General features: G+C 41.8%; 2 protein-coding genes across 5 annotated transcripts in view; one reads left to right on the top strand and one right to left on the bottom strand.

Annotated features, from left to right (window-relative positions):
* Window positions 1-5,125: 5,125 nt before the first annotated feature.
* On the bottom strand, window positions 5,126-14,988 carry SNAP29 (synaptosome associated protein 29). 2 transcript variants are annotated; one of them, XR_015260429.1, is made up of 6 exons: window positions 14,542-14,987; window positions 12,884-13,080; window positions 12,035-12,120; window positions 10,823-10,927; window positions 8,933-9,169; window positions 5,126-8,014 (listed from the first exon to the last, which is right to left on the bottom strand). XR_015260429.1 is itself a non-coding variant. In XM_086761533.1 (5 exons), the coding sequence occupies exons 1-5, from the start codon at window positions 14,767-14,769 to the stop codon at window positions 9,012-9,014; spliced, it is 774 nt and encodes a 257-aa protein (XP_086617659.1). In that variant the 5' UTR covers window positions 14,770-14,988; the 3' UTR covers window positions 5,126-9,011. The 2 variants fall into 2 exon arrangements, 1 of the variants encoding a protein (XP_086617659.1); XM_086761533.1 differs by having other exon boundaries at window positions 5,126-9,169; window positions 14,542-14,988.
* A 207-nt stretch (window positions 14,989-15,195) lies between these two features.
* Window positions 15,196-17,513, top strand: part of PI4KA (phosphatidylinositol 4-kinase alpha) — a 60,571-nt gene continuing 58,253 nt past the window's right edge. For 2 of the 3 annotated variants that reach the window (XR_015260468.1, XM_086761818.1), the window contains exon 1: window positions 15,196-15,417. Coding sequence is in view for 1 of the 3 variants with exons in the window: in XM_086761818.1 (XP_086617944.1) it covers window positions 15,196-15,417 (222 nt within the window). In the remaining 2 variants the exon portion in view is untranslated. The remainder of the gene's footprint in view (window positions 15,418-17,513) is intronic. The other variant, XM_086761819.1, reaches the window with a different exon arrangement.

Here is a 17,513-nt window from a genome sequence, read left to right as displayed (position 1 = left end):
TTTTCTGGAAGTCTGCTCACAGATTTCATAATCCATCTGTTTTCTGTGGAATGCAGCTATTTAAAGCAACAAAGTTCACTTCAGAGACACTGTACAGTAGCTGCTGTTTATGTTGGTATTTCTGACGAGGCTCAATATTGTCTATATTCCGTTATATCTCAGCACTGCCTTTAATTCCCTCTTTCCGCCAGATTTACATACTGCCCCTCCCGGCTGTTCATGCACAGACTTTCCTTTACTTGACAGTCTTCCAGTCACGCCATACTACAGACAGAGGTACTACAACAGAAGAGCAGTTGATGAGAGTCAAAATAAAACTACATTATGTTACACTGCGTGGCCTACAAAGGACTGAACAATTAAACAACAGAGCATCCAAGACTGTCATCAGAAGTTATCTTCCTTAAGTTCACTTTAAGTACTTTTGTGCAAGTATCTAACAAAGTTGTAGGGGCTTAACAAATGTCTCTCCAAATGTTACATAATTCCATTATGTATCACTCCTCAAAGGAACAGTAAGGTGTAATTAATGGTTCTCTCAAACAGCAAATGAAAATTGTTCTTGCAGGGCTTGGCTTCGTAACCCTAACACTTGAGAGACCTGGGAAAGCAGAGGCATTCCCTGGAGACTCATGCAGATCATTAACACAGCCAGACTGACACAGCAATACATGTACATGTGCCTAACTGCCAAGACAGAAGGAAGCTTCATGGTTTTAACGTGACACTCAGCATAAATACACATCTATTTCTTAAGTAAGTACGTTCTTGAATTAAGGCTCTAGCTTCTTGCCTTCTAATGCACCCAGACTTCACTGCTCCAGCATTGCCACTAGCTGCTGGTGTCCAGTGATACCTGGGAACTGGCAATGTGCTGCCGTATCCCACGGTGAGGAGCTGCTTTGGTTGTGCTGTTCATCTTCCGTCGCTTGGGCACAGGTGAAGCCCTCAGGCTTCTGGCAGGCTGCCACTGTAAACCCAGCATAGCACGTGTTAGCTTGAGTGGGGAATGAGGCCTCAGTATTGCATCTCAAACACTGATTAGTAAAGCAGGCAATTGAAAAAAAGAGTTTATTTATCTTACAGAGATTGCGGAAAGGCAAACAGCTCCAGAAATTCAAAGCTAGAAATGCTAGAGCAGTTGGCTACATCAGATTCCTAAGAATGAGCTGCTTTCCCACCACCTTCAGCTGCAAGGATGACAGTGTGACCACACTGTCTTTCTCAGACACTGTTCTGGACAAGCAGTTGAAATGCAGCTCAACAAAGAGCCATTCAAAAGAGTCAAGAGCAAAGATTCAGGCAATAAAATAAACACCTGGAGATGGAAAAATCCTTCTGCATTTTTTCTTCCACATGTTTTGAAATCATTGTGCCAGGAAATTATTAAATCACACAAATTTCAATAATTATAGCTGTGCTTGGATGGCACATGAAATTGCTGAGGGATATGCCTAAAGAAAAGAAAAACTTTTCAAAGTCAGTAGCAATGAAAGGTCAGATAGAGGAGCTAGACTGCAATTTATATGATCTTCAGAAAACAATACTGGTATTAAGAGGAAGCATGTGCATAGAAAGCAGAGGAATTTGTTTAATATTTTTTGCTGTAATTCAGCACAAAGGTTCCTCATGATGCTTTTGCTCAACTGAGAAGGTTCAGACACCTAATCAGGAGAGGGAGAAAGCAGCCTCGCTGAAGCACTCCTGTATCTAGAAGACTATTTTTTATAATTTGAAAACAAGCCTACTTCTGCTGTGCCGCAAATGCCAGTTTGTGGCACGCTGCAGCTGTTCTGTGGCTTAATAAGGTGTGTGCATTGTATAGAGGACGCTGACAAGCTGGGAGTTTTCCCACCTGCACTTTGCTTAGCGTTGCAGTTCAGTTTCAGTTCATTAGATCTTGCGTGTACCAACAAAAATTACCCCATCACTGAATTATTGCAACTATGTGGTTTAGGAAAGAACGTCCTTCTCCCCATGTTCTAAGTACTTTCCATCTGGCTCAGTCACGACTGGACAGGGAACATGTGGAGGAGCAGTGGGAGCTGTCAGGCTGGCCACAGCAAAGCAGGCTGCTGCATTGTCACTGGCTGCGCTTGCATTGCCGTTCTGAGCACACGTCGTGAGGTGAGCCCCAAAGGCAGGGACTGAGGATTAGCACCCACAGACACTGCTAGCTGCCATCTATACTGTACTACTGTGTGCAGCTTTGGGAACAGAAGAAATGCCAGAAATGTCAACAGCCTGTAACACAACAATGTACAATGAAGCAGATAAAATGACTCACAGGTCTCTGCAGTGTTGTTAGCAGCCTAAATATTTTCAGGGCAGAAGGCTGCAGAACTTTGACTCTGGAATTGTCTCAGAGTCTCCATCACATCCTGCCTCTTAAGATTTCTTGGCTTTCCACAAAAGTAAAATTTCAAGTAATAAGTCCTCAGACATTCAGTCCTACTCATCCTGCATGCATTATCCCGGGAGGAAAAATACAGGCTGATGCTGTCCCTCCCTCGCAAAGCTTTCTGCATGGGCAGGTGGATGCAATTGCATTTTAACCTTTGCTTTCTTACATGACAGTTTTGTAACCTTACTATTTATATCCTCCTGCTACATTTCTTGGCTGCCTCTCTGCCTAGACTTCACTCAAAGATGGAAGGAACATCCTGTCATCGTCGTGCAAGAGGACCAGTGGCCAGAGATGTAAACAGATCGGCCAATCCAGACACAATGCAATGGTGAAAATAGTACAGTAAAGTTCAGATTATCAAGATGTGACAGCATGAGCATTGATATGCAGTAACACAGTACTGACATCACTGTGGACCTTCCTGAAAGCCAAGAACAAACTGTACCACCACCCTTTTCTGTCGCTTCACGCAAGGGAATTCCTGCAATAATTTTTCTTCAAAGGCACCCAAGCATGCTAGCCAGTAGATGCCATCTCACCACGCATTAGAAGCAAACAAACACTGGGGTTGCACAGAAATTCTAAGAGAAATCTGGGGCTCAAATCTTAGGGCAAGTGAGTCAGATTTTAGTACCTACATAATCTGAACTTAATTAGGATTGGCAAAATTAATACACTGATAAAAGTGATTGAAGCAAAGCTGTTTTGTTACATATGTCTTCCCCATAGGATGGAGAGTAGGTGAATTTAAAGGATGAAAGAGCAAAGAAGAAATTGAGAAAGACAGAAAATGTTCAGTGAGACAAAGCAAAATGTTTGATTAATAACTTGGTTGAATATAGGGAGAGACTGAAAGTCAGGAATAAAGAGCTTCAACTTTACCTATTTTACAAAATAAATAACATCACTAAGAAATTTTGTTGAGTAAACTCAAAGGAAAATAAGCTGGCTCTACCCTGCCTGTTTTTAAATTACAAGCTTTTTTGGGCAATGTCTCCCACTCTCCAGGGCTGTCAGCACCCAACATACACATTCCAGACTGTATCATTTTCTTTCTGTTCTGAGGGGTGAATACATACAGCACGGCCTTGGTAGCACACATCATACTTTTGCAGCCCTAGCTGACCCTGGAAGGCTGCGATACATACCGGAGCTGGGCAAAGGCTTATTTCTCCAAGCAATAAAATTTCTAGTGGCTTTTCAGAGTGCTGATCTGCAGGCAGAGCTCAGCATTGGCAAATGACTGCTATCCGTTAACAGAAAGAACAGATTTACAGTTGATGCAGAGGAATAAGAAGGGTCATCTAGAACAAAGATGCCAAGGAGGTCCATTGTTTTCCCAAAAATATCCACAGTTAGAGCTGGAAGCCCGTTTTCTAGAAGGTTCTGCCTTGCCAACAGCAAAGTCACAATCCATCTAGACTTTTTATAGCTGAGGCAGGGCTCCAGAGTCACTGTATTTAGAAAACCCTGCCTGGCATTCAGGGATCTTCCCGATTTGTCAGTCTGTTTATTCTGGGGGCACCTCCCTGCTTGCTTTCAAGTGAGCCTTACCAAGCCTGCAGTTCTGGCCGCAGTGCAGTTGTTCTTCATATTTTCCCATTTCAGGAATATGTAATATATTTATTTGGAAGCAAATCAACTAACCAACCACTTAAAAATTAAATGAAAACTGTAGAACTCCCTCCTAAAACCAAACCTCTTTTCAGAAGCAGGGAAAAGGGAAAGAGGCAGACAGAAGCGTGGTGGTCTTTTGTTCCAACAGCACCTGCTCTGCCTGGTTTTACGTACTTGCATGAGCATCTTTTACCTCCCCTTCCCTCATTCCCCAGAAAGGCAGGGACTGTGTTGTAAGCAAGGAAGTCCTTGAGAAAACACAAAAGGGTTGAAATTCCTGACCAGCCATAAACAGACAAATTTGTGTGAAATACTCTTCCCTACCACCTTCCACTGTGCTTCTCACATTATTTTGATTTTTCTGTATCCAACAATAAAGTGCAGAAATGAAAGAGCTCCCAATTCCCATTTCTTGAAGAACTCTTAGCACAAAGGCAGCAAACTAAAGTTACCAGAATTTAAAACAAAACCTATCAATCTCTCTAGCATATTGACTTTCCCTTCTCAGAGCTTTTCTAACAGCCCTTCTGAGTCTCTCCTTTACAGTATCAAACAAAATTAATTAAACTCTACTACAGTTTTCAGAAGCCAAGTTCCTCCCTTCATATACAGGTAAGAACTTAAATGACGGTCAAGACATTCTGAAGTTTTCTGCCCTCACCAGATTTGGGACCACGCAGGAATATTATATACCTGTTGGTTTTCAGTTTTCAAGACAGTACTTTTTTTTTTTTTTGCTTTACTCTTGGTTCTGCTTGCCTTGTTCATGCATACATCCAGTTTTTGATATTCCTGATAATACCAAGCACTATGGCAAGATTACTTTCAGGCAACATCTTGAATTATTTTATCATCCCAAGTTAAAAGTTTTGCAAAAATAAAAGCCCGCTTGCATTCCTCTTTCAGGATCTAGAAGAATCTACTCAAGAATGAAGTAGAAATGTAATACCCTCTTTTTATTCTCAGACAACAAAACCTACCAGCTGCAAACTTATTTCCATTCTGGCACGAACTTAACAGAGTACATCCAGCATTTTAACAAATCTAATTATGGGAAAGAAGTGTCAATGGTTTTGGGAAATAAATGCAAACACTCTCCAGTAACAATAAGCACCTTTATTGACTGTCTTACCATTCAACATTCATTTCATTTAATCTCCTAAATTGCTGAACTACAGTCCAGGTTAGCATTTAAATAAAAGAAAAAGATATTTCAATTTAAGTTGTATAAAAAGTGTTATACCTGGGTGGCACAGAATTAAAGTACAATTTAAAAAAAAAAAGCCATAGACACAAATAATCACTACCTGTGATTTTGAAAATTAGGCTCCATATATTTCAAAGTCAAAATTAACACATCCTCCATATGATGTTATGCTTGTAAAAATGCCTACAAAAATCTGTTTGATCAGAAGACAGAGTGGTTGGGAAGTATTTTCTATTTCACCATTTAACAAATGACATCACTTCACAAAAACTACTAGGCAGCAAAACATTTCAGATAAATTTCACACATTAAAAAACCAATCCTGACACCACATAGTGTCTCAACGATTTCTGTAGGCCAATAGAGTTCTGCACAGCAACAAATCTTTGTAATACAGACTAAAATTCAGCTATGCATCATTTGTTACAGTATTGAATTCAATGCTCAAGAAATTTAAAAATAAAACACACCTAGGGATCCAGTAGTCAGATACTGGCTATTCCCACTTTTTTTTTCCCCTTGCTGTTTTTAGATTATGTCTTATATATATGTTATGAAGGGCATGCTACTTCGTAGTGTTTAAAACTTCTTCAAAATTTATTTGCAAACCTTTTATAAAAGGCAATTTTCTTCGTTTTCAAAGACTGCTTAATTTTTTTTCCCCGCCTTTCTTCTGACCTTAATATTAAACTTCTGCTCAAGCCAATAAGAATAAAATGAACCAGAGCTATTTTGCTGCAAGGACACTAATTTCTATGTCAACATGAGTATTTAGGCAAAAGCATTTGACTTACCAAGTTAGCACTTGAGTGTAAGCTAATTGTGTTGTTTTTTGGGTTTTTTTTGGGTTTTTTTCTTTAAATTTCACCTTTCTGCAGGATGGAAAGTTAATCTAAGCTGAGAAAGGGAAGTTTGTAGCAGAAATTAATGTATACCCATGCACAATCTTTTTTCTTCCCCACAGAAGAAATTCAATGTGGGAAATAATCCTTTAAAACAAGGCCCTTTAAAACAAAACTAAAATAATAAATAGAGATAGAAAGCCTAAGCAAACACAGGCATATATTATTGAGACAGTGAATGGGACTGTTAGAAGAGATGAGAAGTTAGACCTCTGTATAACTCCCACATGGCTGAGATCCTGGTTTTCTACTCTACTTGGATCACAAGATTCCCTAACCAGAAATAGGGATTCATTTAATTCCCCTTCCGCATCCGTCTTTTTAAAGGCATCAAAGATATGAAATGTTTACTGCATCCTGGATAAGGCTAATACTACTAAACAGCTGACCAAAAACTCAAGTTCATTTTGTGAAATAATTTAGACTAAAAAAATGGAATCGCTTACATCAGAAGGGCAACACACTTCACTCAAGTACACAAAAAATTTTGCTTGGATTCAAGCTTCACATTTCTTATTACACATAACACACCTAGACCCTCGAGCTACGTTTTTCCTCCATTAGTGATAACTTAGTGGAGAAAGTCTCAGCATACATCCTAGCTACCAAAGTCTTCTTTAGAAAAAAATTAGTTGTGAAATAGTTGCATACAGGTGGAGGCAGATTTCACACTAGAAGTGTTATTAATCACTATGCAAATTTTTGGTATTCTCTGCTCTGGGGAGAATTTATACATCCTTTCTAAGATGTAAGTGTTTGTTAACCAGCATTGGGATAAGGTAAAATCCAATTGTTTTCATCCTTTTTATTAAAAGGAGAAAGTCAAATAAGAAACTAAAACAGGTATAATCAAAATTTCCATCTTCCTTCACTGAGGTACTTAACATTTTGAAAACTAATGATTGTATAATGTACTAAATAAATGTATCAACCATCTTGAGACATCAAATAATATAATTCATAAGTATTCTAACAGAGTTAAGAGAGAATTAATCACAGTACACACCCAAGAAGTTAGATGATACATTGATATTAATGTATTAGTATTTTTTTTGTGGTTCAAAATGAGCATAAATGACACAAACTGAAAATTAAAAAGCAATTAAAGGTACTCAGTAACTCCTGAAGTTTTATGTCCCTGCAAAACACTTTCTTTTAGGGACTGAAATCAATGACCTCAGTAACATAAGGCAAAACAGAAGCTCACCTTAAATGTAATTCACAAGTCTACTTTGTCTGTAATCTCAGAAATAATATTTTTTTTCCATAATACCATGCCCAAGAAGTGTAGCTTTTTTCATTATTTATTTTTCTACAAGTGAACTTTCAGGAGACACAGTAAAACAAGAAAGGCTCAAGTTTTCTTTTATCTCCTGAAGAATTGGGTGCACTTTGTAGCAAGTGAGCTCAAGGTAACAAATCCCTTGGAAAAAAAAAAAGAGGAGAGTGTGAATCTGATGTTCATGAAGCATACAGGCTTGATAGCCCTAAACACCAAGGTCTTCCTTTAATTCATAAGAAAATGTGGCTCCAGCTCCAAAAAGTAACTATCTCTTCTTAGCCAGTCATTGTCATTTGTGATAGCAAGTGCTGCGGTACTGACAAGTCCCTTGGCCTCTCCAGACCAAAATAACTTATTCGTTTTCAAGACAGACAGCAAGTTCACATTGTCATGTCTTCAGGCTGGAGCAGAATGGTAATTATTTTCTTCTACAGTGATACTTACAAAAGAATGAAGCAAACTGAAGGCTCAACTTGTATCTGGAAGACTCAAAAATGTTTTTTTGAACTTTTCTTCATTTGCAGGAACTTTTCATTCCTGCTAAGCCAATGCAGAAGTATGTGAACCATAGCTGAGTTTCTTGAAAACAGTCACATTACCTAGGAAAACACAGCACCTGCTCAATCCCTCATCACATGTGAAAAATGTTAAAGAATGATCTCCTATGATCTGTTTCTGTAACATCACACCAACTCTCCATTTCTGAAGTGGAAGCTATTTTTCAAATAACCACTTAAGTAAGGTGAGAGATAGTAGAAAATAAAATTTTAAAAAAAGCAGAAGGTGACAATTTCTACAGAAGAATCTTTAAGAGCACATATGTTTAAGTCCTGATTTTGTTATCCAAACTTTTTTGGATCACTGGCAGTCAACATTTCTTGCAGAGCATAAGATACCCTTAGAGATCTTTACCGAAAATACTGTAAAGGTGATGGGATTTTGTGACCCAAACATAAAACCCACAGTTTGTGGATCCACCATTTGGCAGAAGTCATCTTAGGAAAGGGAATGTGCACAGGATATTATCATTACTGCATGACACCCTTGATATTTTACAACTTCCACAGAACAGTCAGTTCCTTAAGCCCCAGAAATGCCAGAGAATAGTCCCTTTGAATTATTTTTACAGCTGGAAATCAGCATTTTTTCAGAATTTAAAATAGCTGTAGGTAAACACAATTAGCAACATTTGTTCTAACAAAGAAGCACATTCTGTTCCCCCTGCTCCATCCCCAAAACAGAGGCAAAATGCAGTTACTTTTCTCATCGCAGCTCCCAGGCCAAAGACACTGAAGCTTTGTAGATTGCAAATTCCTCCACGCACGTGACGCAGAGTTATACAGTTCAGCAGGGTATCCAGCACAAAAGCATTTACCAAGTGCTGAGAGATTTTACTCAACAGGCACTTTTCCCATGTACATTAAGGGGAAATTTAAAGTATTATGCTGCACTTAAGATTATGCAATTTTAATGACAACAAAATCAATAACATATCAGAAAAAAAGAGAAACAGATACCATCCAAGATTCTTTAAGAGATCAGTTGAGATAAGACATCCAAGAAGAACTGACGCTGGACAAGTTTTCTAAAAATCCTTTAAAGTTGTCGGACTTTTTTATCAGTGCTTTTAATATTGACGTCCAGTGTCTCTACTTTTTTCGTTAGTCGATCTAGGATATCATCTTGCTCATCTATTTCTGTCTGCAGACCAAGGGCTAGGTTTTTCAGACGACTCAACCCGGAAGACATTTCATCTGTCAAAGAAAAGAGGGACCATGAGAAATCAAAGCAGTATAAAGCATACTGTCTACATGGACACTATCAGGATTCCCCCTTCTCCAATACCCTAGGTTAGAAAATGTTGGTTACAGCTGCTCAGGTCTGAGTGTTCTTCTCCAATAGAAGAAGCATCAATATTGTAACAATTATGCCACATTACTACCAGAAATAATTACTTCCTTCTTTTGCCCATTACAAGTTAACTACAAGTGCTTAAAACCAAATTGGATCTTTATAAAGTGACATACTCTGTAATGTAGTTTTTACCTTTTTATTTTAAAGGTATTTTATAGAAAATTGAACACATCTTCTTTCAGCTCAGTATACACAATATGCTCACTACCTCAATTGTTTTCCTTTAAACTTCATGTATAGATATTGTCAGTCAATGTACTGAAGACTTAAGCTGTTAGTTATTTAAAGTAGATGGAAAAATCCTATTTTCCTATTTTCTCATTTGGCTACAACGAAACTATTATTGCATGATTGATTAGTATAATGCTTCTGAGGCTCATAAGTTTTGCACAGCTTACGAGTAGAACAAATGTGCTTCCACTAACTCTTACACTTGACTGTATTTCTTTGATCTATTCCTTTCTGATTTCTTTCCAGTCTCTTCTTTCTAGGTCAGCTAAACAGTGACACATGTAAGTAAAAAGGCAGTTTGTATGTAAACTACAGAACAAAGGAAGAAAAAGTCAGCTGAATGGTTTTGGGAAGTAATACAAGAAATGCAGCAAATTCACAGGTTAAATATTACTGCCTTTTGATTCTTCTATTTCCTGCAAAATATGTTTATTTCAAAAGCCACACACAGTTGTAAATTCTTTGGGTCCAAGCTGATGCAGAATTTACTATCTGAGTTTAACTGTCAGGTAGGCAAGTTGAATGCACGTTTCAATGTAACTGGTAAGCTTTAGAAAAAGAAGAGTAGGTATCCACGCTGGGGTAATCCGGATATCAATTTGAAGCAGCATTTCCTTATTATCAGCTTACAGGATGATTCAAAGAAACATTTTCATATCCTGAATGCAAGTGTTATGGGACACTTCAGCACCATTTCCTCATTCAAATGACAGATAATTTGCTAGCATATTCACATTTGGTAAGTGTTTTTCTTATTGTCAATATATGATGTAGAAGGACTTGTGCTTTTGGTGTGGGGTTTTTCCCCGCCTAGTCTCTTTGCCCAGGAACAGTTCAAAATCTAACTATTTCTGAAGCACAAGCATGTGTAGGAGAGTTGAAGCGTTGATGCCAATAGCGTAGCAGTTTCCACAATAGATTTATACTATTCCAGGCAACATAGCCAGTTTGTTTCTAGCTGGTTTCACGTGAAATGCATTTCTAAATCAGACTGGTTATTAATATTTTAAATTAGATGACCCATAAACATCCCACAGTATTCTACCATTCAAACAATATATGTTTCAATCAAACTTTGGATTCTGCTATGTAGATAGTTTTGAAATGCAGAATACAAGCAACTTCTTTTTTTTTTAATTATCAAATTTCACACGTGAACTAAACAAAGTATTTATTGGCACTATATTACTTAGTAATTTTATCTGGCTTAAGAATCAAAAATTGAAAGTTGTATTATATCAAAGCTTCATTTTCTCACTCACCTAGGTTGTTATCAATTTTTTGGTGGTAAGCTCGCAGGTGTTGGTTCTTCGGATAAGAATCCCTTTGCACTGAAGAAACTAAATCTGCTTTGCTGAAATCATTGTCTGTTAAGATTATAAAATACAGAGTTATTATATAATAAAGAAGCTAGCAAGAAAAGCTGTTCTGGTTTTATTTAATGAGGGGGGCTACAGTGGGGGGGGGCTAAGCCTTTAAAGTTTTAGAAGAGCTATTAAAAATTAAGTCTTACCACAGCTGCCATGTAATTACAGAACGTGTTAGGAGGAGTATGAAAAAACAGTTCAACACCACTATCTATAGGGCACTCCTCAAGATGAGCAGTTGCTAAGCTACAATTTTTCTCTTTTGGGCTGCCTTTTGTAGTTCTACTAGGTAGCTGAGAGGAAGAAAAAAAAAAAAAAAAAAAGAAAAACCAACAACAGAGGTAGGTTGGCGTTCCCGCAGTTCAAGCCACCAGAGTTATGTCTGCCCTCTATTGGACAGACTTCTAAAATTATGCGGAGAGGAATGGAGATTAACGTTACCAAAAAGCATTTCTTTACTCTCAGAACTACAATTGTGAGATACCTTGCTGCTTTCTCACTCAAATAATTGAACCTCACTTTAAAAAGGAACAGTTACTTTGTACATAAAAGTCACAGGAGTTAGGGCACTGTGAGAACGGGGAACGAGACCAAGCCCTGTATGCTTCCTTGTGCGAGTCAAGTGGCGACTTCAGGATGAAGTGTTACAGTCCATGTTTGAAACAACAAGGAAAACATATCTGAAACCTATGACAAACGATGGTTAAAAAGGAGAACCTCTGAACATATAAGGTCACATTTTAGCGGACATTGGACAAGGCTGCCTGCACACTGTGTGAATTCTTGGCTACAGTTTCCTCCCTGCAAATTATAAGCACCAGATGCTTTTAAAGCCTTTAGTGCATATAGCATATATCCCCCACAGGAAAGGCTAAATAAAATCTGTATCCAAGTAAAAAAAGACACATCTTCAGAATGGGTATAAAAAGGTTTAGAAGAAACAATTCCCTAGAATTCAAAGCCATGAAGGCCGGGATACAAATCTCCAGCCATTAGGCAGCAACCTAAGTCAGCACTTGGGCAGGCTGAAGGGTCTCTGCCTTCACCACTGTGCAAGTTTGCCACACGTTGATGATAGGTATTCAGTGTAAAATAAAATTAACAAACCTGGATTATCTAGCTTCCTTAAGTTAGGATGACTTTCCTGGTATTTCGACTCTTGTTCTTTACTAGACATCATTGCTTCTTTTAACCTGGTAATAAAGAGAATAAAGAGAAAACATTCCTATGGACCACAGGCTTCATCTTGAATCTGTTAAACAATAACAAATATTTAATTTATACAGGAAGAGAAAATTTCTTAGACCTGATCCAAAATGTTCCTTTAGAATGAACTATTAGCATTTGTCTTCAGTGAAAGTAGAACTGGGTGCTATAGTGCTGAAAATAGCATATGGAAACTTTGATATCAAAACCAAAATTGTATCTTCTGTCTCAGAGGCAACCTAGTCCTTTCCTCTAGCAGAGGACGGAGGGGGAAGGGAAGGAGGAAGTCAATCCACACAGCGTTACTAGGCTTTACATAAATTTCTCAGCTGGAGAGACAAGTACTGTAAGATACAGTAATTTCACAGCAATTAGTTTTTTTGTTTGGTTTTTTTTTTTTTACAGCTTTTAATAGAAGCTGGAGAAATACACATAATATTTAACTGGAAGCATGTCAATGCTACGAATCACAGTTTCCTGATAAGACTGAAGTAAGCATGGTAATTCAGAAGACTCTGATTCAATTACACAAGTAATTCTTCAATTTCCCACAAATACAGTTATTCTTACCACTACAAATATAAATAGAAGTAAAAATATTTTTCTCAGAGTTAAAGGAAGAAGGGAGCTAGACACCATCTCAGGAGTTTACTTGACAGAATCAACAGATCTTTTAAGTTCTGATGTTCTTGTGACATTTCAGAGATGCTATGGGAGGTAAATCCCAAGCAAAACATTTATTTTACTTACCTACTGTTAGCAAAATATTCAGAGGTTCCATTCTGCTCCGGCTTGCTTTCTGGAGGTTTGGCTTTGAAATAGTTCACCAAGCCCCCCCAAACACTCTTAATGGTATTTATGTGCCTTTGACTAGTCTTCAAGTCCTGGTCCATTTTATCTACCATCTGTTCTGTGCGCTTCAGTGCCTCTCCTTGACGCACAAGCTCCTAACAGATATTGACAGAAAGAGAGAAGCTAGTAAAGCCAAGATAAACCAAGATATCAAACACATTTAACAGACACTCTAAACAAAAATAACAGAGTTCCTTCATCAGTGTAAGTTATTTCTGAAGGCACACAGCTTTCTCACTCGCTGCTCTTCCTTCAGGGCATTTCAATCTAGAGCCGCTAGACAGCCATAGCACTAACGAGCTATAAAATCCTCATCACTGCATAATGCCAGTCTCCTCACACCTACTACAAACAGCATCCAGGAATTTTCTGTAGTGCCCTTTTGTCAGGTTGACATTTGTGTCTCTTCTTGATGGAAGAAGCATGGCACCAGATGGGTTATATAGTGAAAATACAAAGGTTTCTGGCATGGAAATGAACAATCAGAACTATTTCTAGTTGTGAATGACACCTTCATTGGGAGAAAAACAGTATAACCAAAGGAAATAAACGCAAATAGAATTTTTTCATACTACAGGAATAATCTTTTACTAACAGTCCAGGATTTAGAAATTCTGTTATATACAACTATGGTATTTCATAATTCAGCAGCACAAACATTATTCCAAAGTAAACCAAACATTAATTCTATCAGGAAAGTTACCTGCAGCTAACGCTAGTGCAAAACAAAGAACTTGTGTTCATATTTTTCCTAAACTTTAGGGAATTCTAATTGAATATCTTTCTCCCCCCCGCCAATAAAGCAGTAAACACATACCATTCAAGTTTTTCCACAAGCCCTGTGTTAAGCCTAAATCCTTGATTCCCCATTTACGCCTTTCTGAACAAATAAATCACAAGTCCACAAGTTTGCACAAGTGCCACCGAGGACCCTCTTCAGCATAAGCACCTACTGCAGCTTGCGGGCCGTCTCTCAACCACAGCGCTAGCGTCGAAGGAAACGTCCCATTAGCAGGTGACACAATGCACAAGACCTCTATGAGTGACGCCTCCGAGCATACACTCTATTCTAGAACAAGGCCAGAAGAATTAAGGAAATGATTCACGGAGATGAAGCGAGGACCTCACAAACAACTAAGAAGGCAGGCTCTTCATTTTATCAAGAAAACTGCTGAAAGCTTTTTAGTCAGATAAAAATAGGCGTAAATGCCATTAATGACACTTAGTAAGAGCTGTTAGAAGCAGCTGAAAACACAGCCGAGTCCTAGTCCCAGTACAGATAAGAAAAATCTAACTGGGATTTTTCCTTCAAAAAACAAACCGCCTGCATCAAGAAAATCAGTCCGCAGTAGCACTGAGGGACGCGCTGCCTCCGAAACACCGAATAACTCCCCCAGAAGAGATGTTTCAGACACTTTCGGAGGGAAAAGGGAAAACAAGACCCTCTCCCTCGCGGAGGTTTAGGCCGGACAGGCCCGGCGGGAGGCGGCAGGCGCGGAGCTGCCCCCGACCCCACTGGGGAGCGGGCTCCCTTCCCGGTTCGCCCCCCGACCCACCTCGGAGGCGGCCACGCCGACCCGCTCGGACTCGTAGAGGAGCGAGAGGGAGCGGGCGGTGCTGTCGGCGGTGGCGGCGGAGCGGCGCAGCACCTCCTGCTGCAGGTACCGCTGCCGCTCCGCGCCGCCCGCCTCCCCGCTGCCCCGCGCTGGCCACGCCGTCCCCGCTTCCTCCTCGTCGTCGTCGTCCGCGGCGAAGGGGTTGTAGCTCCTCGGGAGAGCCGACATGGTGCCGTCGACACCGGGGCGCGCAGAGAGCGCCCTCCCGCTGGCCCGGCCCGGCCCAGCCCCTACCTCAGGCCGCGGCCCGCTCCGCTCCTTCCGCCCTGCCGCTCGCCAGGCGGAACCACCGCGCAACTCTCCCCCGGGGCGGGACGAGCGCGCTGGAGCGCCGCTGAGGAAGGGCTGTTGCTGGGAGATACCACCGCAGCGGGAGGGAGGGCGGAGCCGGGCCGAACGCGCCCATTTGTAGAGCGGGGCGTAGGGGCGGGCGGCGCGGCAGGAAGGGCAATCAGCCGGTAGTGAAGCCGCCGCGGGCGCCGCCATCTTTGCGGTGTGATTGGTGTTCCGTGATCCCGCGGGAGGCGGCGGTCTACGCGAGAGGGGGCGGGCCGGGTTGCCCGGCGGGCGGCCGCTTGCGTTGCCCCCCACAAGATGGCGGCCGCGGCGGTTGCGGCGGCCGCGGCGGCTGCTGCGACGGCGGCCGCGGCGGCCGCGGCGACCACCACGACAACCACCGCGGGGGCAACCGCCGCGGGTCCCTCCGCGGGTGCGGGGCGGGGGAGCAGCGCGGGCACCGCGCGCGGCTTTTACTTCAACACGGTGCTGTCGTTGGCGCGGTCGCTGGCGGGGCAGAGCCCGGCGCCGCTGGAGAAGGTGAGGGGAGTCCCGCGCGGCCGCGTGTGTGTGGAGAGGCCGTCACGCGTGCGGGGTTACGTCTCTGAGGGGACCGCGGGAGTGCCACGCGTGGGGGCTGTCTGGGGGCGGTGGGAGGGGTCGTCTCGCGTGGGGGCTGCGTCTGTGGGGACTCTGGGGGCGTCACGCGTGGGACCTGCGTGTATCGGGCGGAGAGGCCTCACGCAAGTGGGGGTTGCGTGTGTGTGTGTGTGTATACGTCACGCGAGGCGAGCCTGCGTGGAAGGGTCGGCATCCAGGGTGCCGTGGCGGCCCTTCCTCTGGAGAGGATTCGTGTTGTGTGGGTGCAGAGGGTGGCTGTGGATGGTTTGGCGGTGTTTGGGTCGCCTCGCGTGGTCCTGTCATGCGTGGGACCTGTGACATGCATGGCAAATGGGTCAGAGCCGGTGTCTGTGCCCACGGGTGGGTTTATGCCCTGGCCCCCGCGGGAGGCCGGGCCTGGCGTGTTCGCCTGTGCCCGGGAGGGTGCTGCCCTCCTCAGGCCGGGGCTGTCCTGTGGCCGTGGGAGTGGGCTCCAGTATGCCAGCTGCGTGCGTGGGGGCTGCTGGGCCTTCGGGACACTTGTGTCAACTATCTTGACCCAAAAATAATGTGGCATAGCGGCCACGGCCCACACTCGCAACAGCCCCCGTGTCCTTGCAGGGAACGTGGGTCTTCACAGTGGCTGAGGTTTGTGGAACATGGCCTTGTAGACATAATTAGTCTCAGCCTAATTAGGGCTGGTTGCTTTACTCCTCATATCTGGTTAGATCCAAGCAGTGCAATGAGTTCGAGGTAAAATCTGCCTGGTTGAGAGAAACCACTACTGAATGTGAAAGCGGACAGGAGGATCTTCGTCCGGGCACTTCCCCTCCTGGGTGTGCGCACTGCCGGCATGGTCACGTCGGCTGCTGCGGGGAGCACAGATGGACAGCCGGGCGTTTCGGGAGTTGGCTTCTCTGAGAGTGAAGTGATTGAACTTCTAAATTGCCTCACGCAATAATGAAAGATGGCTAAATTGTTGAAAAGCACAACTCTGTGCTGATGAAAGCTATAGTGTGTGGCTTGTTCTTGGCCAGCTGTTGCAGGCATCTTCTCTTAGTTTTTGTTCTGGAAATCTAACATTGGTCTGACAGCCAGTTATGAATAATATTTTAAGCCTTGCTGTTGGTTCACTAATATGCAGTGATTTATTTTCTTTTTTTTTTAGTTTGAGAGACTACAGTGGGAGTTAAATGATATTAACAGTTCATGTCTAACTGAAGTTATTTCCTCATGTTGTTGCAAATATTAACCTGATGTGGGACACGTGCATCAGAAGTTGTTTTCCAGAGTTTGTATTTCCTCTGCTGTGTTTTATGTTGAGCAAGAGGATTATTTGTGTTGTGTTACGGGTCTTGTAATTGTGAGGCCTGGCAGCTTAGGGACCAGGATCTTAAATTCCGCTGAGCATTCAGTAAATTCTTCTAATCCTCTAGGGAAATAGTTTCTTGGTTTAGAAATCTCAAGGCGGGGTGTTTAAAGACTTATCTAAATAGGAAGTAACTTCGCATTCCAACATAAGTCATTCAAACATAGGTATTTATTATGACAGTCCTTTTTAGGTAATATTTATTAACATCAGAGAGACTTATAGAATGACAATATACTTGTTGCATTTTCCCTTTCTTAGCAGTTCCGTAGGAAAACAAAACGTTTGAAGTCTGTATGAGGAAGGCGTTGATGCAGCTGTAACCAAAGCTCCATCTACCCAGTTTTTGTTTACAGGAATTGAGTAAATATAATATATGTGCCTGCTGCTTCTTTCTTGCACATCCAAAATGCCCAATGAATTAGTAGAAGGAAGGCTTTGTTGTACCGGGGACACAGGAATGAGCTCTGTTGTAAGTGTGATGCTCTGAAAAGTTTCAGAAATTCTCTTGAGAACAGCCTGATCAAATGTTGAAGAAAACTTTTAAATTGACCCCTGTTGTAGTTAAAAAAAAGTTTGACATCTACCTGAGATTTTTTTGTTTGTTCTTGTTTCTGCCATTCATCACTTTCCTAGCCCTTAGGTGCTCTCATTAAGATTGATGACT

Source organism: Chlamydotis macqueenii, chromosome 17, assembly GCF_036417535.1.
Source record: "Chlamydotis macqueenii isolate bChlMac1 chromosome 17, bChlMac1.mat, whole genome shotgun sequence".
Classification (NCBI taxonomy): Eukaryota; Metazoa; Chordata; class Aves; order Otidiformes; family Otididae; genus Chlamydotis; species Chlamydotis macqueenii.
This window is presented reverse-complemented; position numbering and strand designations above follow the sequence as displayed.